This window comes from Echinops telfairi, unplaced genomic scaffold, assembly GCF_000313985.2.
Source record: "Echinops telfairi isolate 266 unplaced genomic scaffold, ASM31398v2 ScPeMD7_7467;HRSCAF=8505_1, whole genome shotgun sequence".
Classification (NCBI taxonomy): Eukaryota; Metazoa; Chordata; class Mammalia; order Afrosoricida; family Tenrecidae; genus Echinops; species Echinops telfairi.
In genome coordinates this window covers 5,817,111-5,827,024 of record NW_022111368.1, presented here as the reverse complement: position 1 = coordinate 5,827,024, position 9,914 = coordinate 5,817,111, and the positions used below count along the sequence as shown (strand labels likewise).

The 9,914-nt window shown below is 40.6% G+C and overlaps 1 protein-coding gene across 1 annotated transcript in view; it reads right to left on the bottom strand.

Annotated features, from left to right (window-relative positions):
• MYO16 (myosin XVI) overlaps window positions 1-9,914 on the bottom strand; it is a 580,058-nt gene that overhangs the window by 281,174 nt on the left and 288,970 nt on the right. The window contains exons 17-19 of the mRNA XM_004704405.2: window positions 9,741-9,858; window positions 8,968-9,039; window positions 4,829-4,970 (exon numbers count right to left, since the gene is read on the bottom strand). Of these exons, the coding sequence (XP_004704462.1) occupies window positions 4,829-4,970; window positions 8,968-9,039; window positions 9,741-9,858 (332 nt within the window). The remainder of the gene's footprint in view (window positions 1-4,828; window positions 4,971-8,967; window positions 9,040-9,740; window positions 9,859-9,914) is intronic.

The window sequence follows — 9,914 nt, the reverse complement described above, 5'->3', positions numbered from 1 at the left end:
CCAACCCACTCTCCCTCTATGCTCCCAGTATCACCACTCACACCACTGGTCCTGAAGGGATCATCTGCCCTGGATTCCCTGTGTTTACAGTTCCTATCTGTACCAGTGTACATCCTCTGGTCTAGCCAGACGAAGTGTCGAGGGGACCAGGTATAAGGCTTCATCAGGACAAAAAATCTTACCATATTGAATGAGAGGGGAGTGTGGAGTGGAGACCCAAAGCCCCTTTGTAGGCTACTGGAGATCCCTTTGCAGACGAGTCTCGGGGAGGAGACAAGTCAGGGTGTGATGTAGCAATGATTAAAAAATATATAACTTTCCTCTAGACCTCCAATTCTTTAGACTTCAGCCAATGGCCCACCGTAGTCCCTGCTGACGTTGCGAGCCATGAGCTGCCATCACCCGAGTCATCGTCTGGCATGTAAACCTTGAATTCATTGGAATCTGTAATTAGAAGTGTCTGACCTTGGATTCCTCCATTTCTGCAGCCACCAGCTGGTTATCTGCTTTTGTCTTTCTGCTTCCTGCTTGAGCAGCCCCATCCCTGTGTGAGCTCAGAGAAACCTCTCGCATCATAGCTCACCTACAAACTTCAGCTGGGCTGTGCTTTCCTTCTTCTGAAATTGTGTCCACTATTCGCTCCAAGTAGATCTCTTTATAAATGCCTCTCTCGCACTCAGTTTACTTCTCGGAAGACCCCACCCGAACACAAGGTTCAAACAAAAGTGTGTTTATCCCTATCTACATCAGTCATTAATGATTCAGATGTGCTGGGTCAAAACACAAAAGAAAAGTCAGAGAAAATGTAAAATCGATTGCTTTTTAATTTACAAATGACTTGAAATAGTGCTACAATAATATTTTATTTTTAATCCTAAAATTTAATGTTAGTGGAAAGCAAGTTATCACTAAGCTATAAGGATATCACATATATCTCATAGGCAGAACGATGCAGCTATATACCCTTGAAACAGCCTAGGGAATAAGACTGAATCACTCAAAATAATAGTCACAAAACTGATATCCTTGATGGAAGGTGCCATCAGTCGTTCAAGTCTATCAATTCCAGATTAATATTCTTTCATGATTAGGACCATCCTCTAGCTGCAATGCTCCTGACATCGAATAGTGACTTATTGGACTGGAGAGCTTGGAGAAAATGGACAGGAATACCTCAGCCCTGTCCTCTCCTATGCTCTCAAAGAGCTGTGATCACCTCTGATGCCCCAGGCTGTGGATGGACACTTTCCCCTTTCAGTGCTAAGTAGGCCTGGGTGGGAACTGCTATTTAACTCTGGGGTGTAGTTGTCAGAAACTTACTCAGAATGATATTGAGAGCCCTGTGTACTTTGTACATTATTTTATTTCTCGATACCCTCTGAATTGTCTGATTGCTCCGTTGATTAATAATCAGGAATAAAAAGTGGTGCTATCCGGTCCCATCCGATGAGCCACAGTAGCAGGAAACAAACTTGAACATCTGGGTATGCAAAGCAAACTAGGGCCAAGGATACCCCCTGTCAATTTCACACTGCAGTGGCTTTCCTGTTGCTATGGGGTTGGGAGGGGCTCCAGTGCTATTTTAAATACCACAGAGGCGAGTTTTGAGCAAAAGTTCTAAACTAAGACAGGCTAGCAGCAAAGGAGGGATGCTCTTCTTCAGAAAATTAGCCAACGAAAACCCTCTGGATGCCTGGGGATGATTGTACAGCTTCCATGCTTCCAACACATCATCAGGAGGGATCACATGCTGGATTAGGACAGCAACTGCAGAAGGGAGGCCAGCGAGGGAGAGAATACACTCTATGGGCTAGACTGGCGCGTTGGCTACAAGGTTGGACTCAAACATGCGGGATACTATAAGGAGAACTTGGGACCCAGAATTAATTTGTTCTATTGTACTTAAGGTCATCATGAGTTACAGTTGACTCGATGGAAGTTCTATTTATTCCTCTCTGTGTGTGTACATCACTATTCAGCAATAGAGAAGTAGTTAGGAAACACCCCGAAAGTACTTCTATCTGATGGCTGAAAGTCGGTCAGTGTACCATGAGATCGATCAAGTACTGGCAGAAGGAGTAAATTTGTACTTGAACTATAGTTGCCTAGAATAACAAATTATCCAGTGAAGATATTTGCATACAAAGTTAAATTATATACAAGATGAGTTATGTTAGAAGTCAGATTTATAATTTAGGAAAAATGACTCTGTAAAACAGTTAAAATGATAAAACTCTGTTTTTTGGCACTTCACAGCCTCAGGAGGGGCATTCGTATCTTGGTTCCAAGTGTGATTTTCAGTAATGGAACAGATTCATTTGGGAATATAGGTCATATGCATATATTTTGTGTGTAATAAAGTCCTTACTGTATTGAAGTCATTATTATTATTATTATTATTCCATTTCACTATCGTGGACCAAATCATTTTCAATCCAAGCAAGATACATGAAGTTTAATGTGCTTCACTTTTTTTTTTTTAAGGGTAAACATCCTGACCACTAGGCGAAGCAGTTCTTCTTTCTTGGGTCTTCTACGCGTAACCGTCAGGTCTGCTAGTCACTCAGGAGTCAAGAAGAGAGCAGACAATAGTCACACAGATGCCAACACAGACACGTTGGTGATGCAATTAGTCAGAAAAAGACATAGTCAACCCTTTTGACCATCTTCATTAACTGAACATCAACTTCACATTCATTCCTTCAGAGTTTCCAAGTATAAATGAAATTCTATTTGGAATCTACATAGAGAAATTCCAATTTTTAAGATCCAATGGCATTATTGGTAATATGAATCTTATGCCGATTCTGCCGTTGTGCAGTAATGAATTCAGTATTCAAAGTGAAAACATTTTAGGTACTTGAATTTCACATGTCTTCACTTTATAACTTACTAGACCTTATCTTCTTTATATTTATTCCCTCGGGGAAATTTTACCAAAAAAGAAGTGTTGTGTGAAAAAATCCCTATACCATCAGCATCATGATAACTTGCTGACTAAAATATCAGGGATTTCAAAAATAATCTCATCTGATATAATTCTAATTCCTTTTAAAAAATGGGGGTTTGTAAATTGTTTTTTTTAAACTATTCTAAGGTTATTCAGATTTGAAAGGTCTCTCTGTGACTCAGAAAATTGGTCTGCAAATCGGAAGCACGTTAAGCTTTTTTTGAATTGGAATGAGTCAGAAGTATAGTGAATTCTCCAGCTCTTCTTTGCCCTTTAAGGTTGTACACCTTTGCCCTCACTTTGATTAAACAGATCCCTTCTAGCAAGAAATTGATCATCACAATCATCTTTATTTGCTGCTCTTGCAGATTTTAAATCATTGAAAGGGCTTTGAGCCTTTTCTTGCACTAAACCAAATCCCAAACCAAACGCATGATCATCAAGTCTGTTCACACTCAGAGCGCTAGAGAACAGAGGAGAACTGCTCCCCCATTGAATGCCTGAGGTCCTCGCTCTTTACAGGAGCCAGAGAGCCTGGCCTGTCTCCCAGGGAATGGTCAATGGCTTCAAACTGCTCTCCTGGCAGTGAGCAGCCCAACTGGTAACCCACAGGGCTCCTTCTTGCATTACAATAGGGTTCACTCAGAACCTGTTCCTCTTTACCCCAAAACCCCATGGACAGGCATCTGTAGATGCCATCCATAACCCATGGGCTACCTAGATGTCGAATAACGTCTGCCTGGCACTTCATGCCACCTAACAACTTTTCCTATGGATCCACATTCTTATCCAATTGCTCATTAAAGACTGTTAAGGGGTAAGAATATCACCTTTAGTTCATTAAATTTGTAATCAATCTAGGCAACTCATTGAAAATAGAAATAACTAATGTATTTTTTAACAGAACTGTGAATAATTTTATACATGATTAGTTTGGTAGACTGAGCATTTCAATATCATTTTTTGAATTATCATTATACTTCAAAGAAAATACAAAATTAATCGATACAAGAAATATTAACAAAATCAAGACGCCGCACTAGCCAGCATGGTAATAAATTCTGATATGTATGCAATGCGATTTTATATGTGGACATTTTAATGAGAATTTTAATGTCCCTTTGCCCTTGAAATCTTCTGAGATGTCTACATTTATTTAAGAATAAATGCTAGTTAGTTCTAATATTTTCTAGGAAATCCCCAGAAGCAGCACGTTTCACGAACTAGGTTAAGAATCTATATGGATAATCAAAGGCTTCGGAAAAGGTTTCATTCAAAGGCAAGAAGGTGTGTGAAGTTTTCTGAAGTGATTTTGCTTTCAGTGGTCTGTTCTGGGGTGACAAGAATATTGAAAAAGCATTCCATTCACAAAATGCCCCGCAGAGCTATAATTTTTAGATAGTCAAATAGCCCTGAAAAGCTACTACTTAAAGATGATTAAGGCTAGTATCCAAAATAATTCCATAGAGACCCTTTGTCAAATAATACACAAAAATAAGAAAAGAAAATAATATGGATCTTAAATATGTCAAATGCATCAAATAAGTTATGAAAGAAACATGGAATACTCAGATAATTGGAGTGCTTTTGATATTCTTGGGTTTTCTATGGTTTCAATTTTTGATGGCTCCTGGTACAGAGCTATACCTTCAGTATAGATAGACCATGTGGGCATAGCTATGCATGAAAGGTAATTCACTCGTGGATTTTGAGTAGTATGTGCAAAGGTGGACCTAAAACCATAGAGAAAAATAAGTACTTTAAATTAAATCACCTATTAAAAAGAAATGTTTTCTTTTATGGGTCATACTGCATCACAAAATATCTTTGACAGTTCTGCATTTAAATTGGAGATGATAGTGTCCCATCACCACTTACCTGATGTGTTCATCTTGAGAGTGAAGGCAACAATTCATGGTATTCACCAGAAAGCTAAACAAACGACTGTACAGGGACTTGGCCAGCAGATCTCGGTAAAATCCAGCAGTCTCTACAGTATGCCGACGTGTAATCATATCTCCTGAAACAGCAGAGAAGGAGGAGGACACGCCAGCATAACGATTGTTTCGTTTAGAAGCGAGTCAAGTTAGCCACATTCTACTTGTCCTTCAGTCATGCACACACTATCAAAGGCTCATAAAAATAATCATTATGAGTCTGTGCCTTTTCTGTCAGTGTTGATGAGAACTTTATCCTAACAGGAGTGTTATTTCTATTTCAATCCTATTCATTACAAACACTGGCCACCGTCTTTACTTTCATGTCGGTGAAATGGTTTCTTGTCAGTTGGTAAACAACTTTCAGCAGGACCCCGTGAGCAAATTTTCTGAAAACAGTTAGCCTGTTTGGACATGAAACCTCTCAATCCATTTGGAGACGTAGTCATCTCGTGACCGCAATATAGGTGGGAGGGTTAGAATCAAGATCGGATCATAAGGTAGAGTTTTTACATCATCCTCAAAGAAGTGGCAATTGCAATCTCAAGTAATCAGACATCTTTAGAGATGAAGCCAAGGACATTCAAAAGAAAAGATTGAGCATGGTTTGGAACAGACAGAGAGAAATGTGTGAGGAAATGAGAGCCCGGATGTGAGGGAGGTCTTTGCTGACCTGGCTTAGCCCAGCATCTCAATCTGAGCAAGGAATAAGGATTGTGTGACAAGAAAGCGGAGTCAGTTAGTTGTTCACCAGTTGGAGAAAAAGACTTTCTGCTGAAGGGCAGCTAAGCAAGGAGGTAATGCTCACAGTTCAAAGTCACCACGGTGGTTTAATACGAGGTGGCAGTAAAAGCGGTATATGGCCCCACATACACAGAAAATCAAGAACCTAGCATCGAAATAATCGAGACGTTTCAATGTGTCATAAACAAATTAGTTTTGTGAGCGGCTAAGCGGGAAAGTTAACACAAGCTCAGCAGAACTGAACTATGACCTTGACTATATACTCCTGATATTTTAAGAACATCTGAATTGATGAATTCAACAACAGTGTCAGAAGACCTGACGAGCTTGGGGGGGGGGGGACACCAAGAACATCTGACATTGAAGAAAGCACAAGGTCATCACAAAGACAGGCGAGAAAGAGTGAGTCAAAGTCAATGTCAGAAGAGACAGGAACGTGCTCTCTATCATAGTTCCTAAGGCATATGGAAGAAATGATAAGGTCAAAGGGCTGAACAGGAAATTTCAAAGGGCAGCTCAACAAGGCAAAGTAACGTATTATATGAAATATGCAGATTTGAACACCAAAAAGTACAACACTCTCAGAATATCTTAAACTGAAAAAAAACCCTAAGAGGTAATATTTAAGCTTTCAGTTGCAATATTGAAAAATTCTATGGACAAAACTATTTAATGATGCAGAAATCACCAGCAGAAGATAGAAAAAATACATTCCACACCATAATTTGTACACAAAATGTACTTCTTCCAAGACGGATCAGTGTGTCCTTTCAGCAGTCCATGCATGTCCAATATCCAGCTTCAGCCCCATGATTTGATTATTTAATTGCGCAACTAATCAGAGAAGCTGTACTATAAGAAGAAGTGGAGAAAGTCTTATGAACAACTGCTATGTGCAGACAACACCCCTTTGCTTGAACGTGAAGAGGACTTACAGCACTTGCTGATGAAGATCAAGCACTTCGGCCTTCCGTGTGGATTACAACTCAGCATAAGGAAGGCCCAAATCCTCTCCACTGGACCGATAAGTAACATCACGATAAATGGAGAAAAGATTCAAGGTGTCAAGAATTTCGGTTTGCTTGACTACACAATCAGTGTTCATGGAAGCAGCAGCCGAGAGATCAAACAATGCGTTCCGATGAGTCAGTCTTCCACCCAGACCTCTTTGAAGCGCTGGAAAGCAAGGTGGCACTTGAGGACGTAGGTGCTCCCGATCCGAGCCATGACATCTTCTATCGCCTCATACGCACGTTCAAGTTCGACGCCGAATAAGGAAGGCTGAAGAAGAATTGCTGCGTATGAATTCTCATGCTGGCAAAGACCAAACCCTGCCACAGGCTGACTGCGAAGCGAACACACTCAGCGGTCTTGGAAGCAACGCAAACAAAATCCTCCTTAAAAGCAAGGGGGACAGTTTTTTTCCCCGACATGTGATCCAGAGAGACCTTTCTCTGGATAAGCAGCGCATGTGTAGCAAAGTGGAGGGGCAGCAACAGATAAGGCTTTGACTAGATGGACTGACTCCGTAGCTGCAACAAGGGACTCAAGCGTCAGGACCCGATGAGCATGCAGCAGGGCCAGGATGCTACCTCTGTGGTGCACCGGGGTGGCTATGAGTCACAGCCAGTTTGATGGCATCTAACAATGACAGCAAGGGGACAAAGGGATGTTTAAATGGGATTGCTAGCATCCATTAGTGAGGTTTCATTTTCCTCAAAGGAATGAAAAAGCAGAATGTGTTTTATTTGGAAAACTTCGGGAAGCTAAGTAGTATTAGGTGCAAGAGTGCTGGTGGAGAAATGACTGTAGATGAAACATAGAGAGGAACGAGGGCCCCAATCATAAAGTACATGCTATTGTTGTCCGTGGCTGGTTCCGGCTATTAAGCGATCCAAGGCTGTAGAGTTGAAGGGTGGCAAGGCTGTGGCCTTTGGGAAGCAGACCCTGCCCTCTTTGAAGATATCTCTTCATGCATTCGAACCACCAACCTTTCAGCTAGCAGTGGAGTGCTTCACTCTTTGTGGTACCCAGGAGCAACTAAATGATGCGGGATGCCATCCTAACATGAGGACATCACAACATCACATCATCCCTTTACTCTAAAGGAATCAGAATATCTTTGGTAGGCTATGTTCAGAGACGAAAATCATATATTTAATTCAGAAAGATACTTCCTGAAGCATTGTGTAAGAAAGGTGAAATGAGTAAGACCACAAAAAAACAAAACAAAACTAAAGAAAAATAGTCTTGAGGCCCTTCCTATGTTCCAGGAAATGAATGGTAAACTGAGGCAAAGGTAATTGTAATGAACAGAAGGCAGTACTTGTGTGTGATCTTGATGGGACAGATTTGACATGTATATGTATGTATCTGATGGAAGTACCAAGAATGAGTCCCAGGCAACTGAGTAGATAAAGGAGAGATTAAATTAGGAAACTCGGAATGGACATTATGAGAACAGGGATGCGGTGAAATGTATAAGCCACAGATCTATGATCCTGCAGGGGAATCCAGTAGGGAGAGTAGGTAAGAGAAGTTAGAGAAAATGATTAGCAGCTATATGGTGAGCCCTCCAAAATACGACACACAGTAGTGTGGGTTAGGGCAATGATTTCTAATGAATATGTGATGAGCATGCAGATGAATCACTTTCCCTGCCCACTCCGGAGAGAAGCATAGAGCCGGGGATTAAGCCTGTGAGTCGGGGACTCAGGTAGCTTTAGATTCTAAGTCCAACCACCTGGTTTGCTAGGGATTCAGCATGCCATGTTATTTAGACTCTTTGGATCTTAACTTTCTCATTAGTGGAAACGGAAATCCTTCTGCCCACTTCATAGTGATCGGTGAGAAGTAATAAGTATAACATCTATAGCGTTTGGCAGAATGCCCATCAAGTTAAAAATCTCCAGTCCCCTAGCGGTTATGAAGATGAATGGAGTCGCAAGAGGAGGCTAGCTCTTTATTGAAGAAGGCATTATGGGTGCAGCACGCAGCTGCACATACAAGTAGAACCAACTGTCTGCTGAATACATCCTCTTGGATTGATGGCTTTGTTTTTTTAGTGACTGAGAAAGTAGACAAGCAACTTCAACCCCTGGCTACATGCTTCTCACCCCAAAGGTAACCAGTTCATCAAACTGACTTCTCAAGGATACACATTGTTTACCTTCAGGGTTCACATCAGGCAGGTTAATGATTTTAAATTTTCATTGGACATTGAGTTCATTAAAAAAAAGTTACCTGACTGGAAAGAGTAAGACAAGCTCTATTTAATTCCCATATGTTAGGGAATCTAAAAGACAGTGGTGAAAATGAGAGGAAAGGAAAATTTACCTTTAAGGTACTGAATATCTGTGGTTAAAGCCGAGGCCAATTCATCGGTTGATACTTGTAACTTCCCAGCTACTGAAGTTAAAGAATGATGGGAAATGTAAAGTTAGTGCATGTTTTTGACAGCCAGAACATTGTACTTTATGATCACACTTTATAACATTTAGTGTATTAGAGAAACATAAACCACTGCTGTCATTGCCAAACTCAAAATGGAAATGAGCTCTTGGGGGTCTGTCATGGAATCACCCAGGTCATTTTACACCGCTCAGACTGTTTCTCGCAATTCGTGGCTACATGAATTTGATATCAGGCATATGTTGTTTATTGACCGTCCGTGGTTTGAAGGTATTTTGAAGAAATCTGGGAGCGACTAACAAGAAAACTTCAAAGGAAAAAGAGATTTGGGGCAAGGCCTTTATCTTATATGTAGTTTTAAATGTTCAGTTAATAACAAACTCCCCCAAAATATACAAGGTCACAGGTGTGGGAGTAGAGAATATTTAGTACAATATAAATAAACCCAAGTAAATGATGATTTAATACTGTCAATGCATTTTATGATATTATAAGGTAAATGCACATCTTCATTATGCTTGTGACAATTTATAATAAAAGAGTGAAGTGGATACAGGTGTTTTTGTTTTGTTTTGTTTCTCCCCTTAAACGGAAAAGGTTTATTCCTTCTGACTGTTCTGTAGTATGTCTCCATCTACTGGCCACTTTACAAACTGCACATCAAGGAGGTTAATGCCATAAGGTCTTGTTCTACTGACCTTGTTCCAGAAGCTGTAGGTCAGACACAAATGCTGAGTCAGCGTCTGTCAGAGCCGTGAAGCGAATGTCACCAATGTGTAGTATTGCTGCTAGAATCACAAACAGATTTTCCACCTCCTACATGTTTTACAAATAGAGAAAGTGAATAGGATTGCTATGAAAGGCAAAAACAG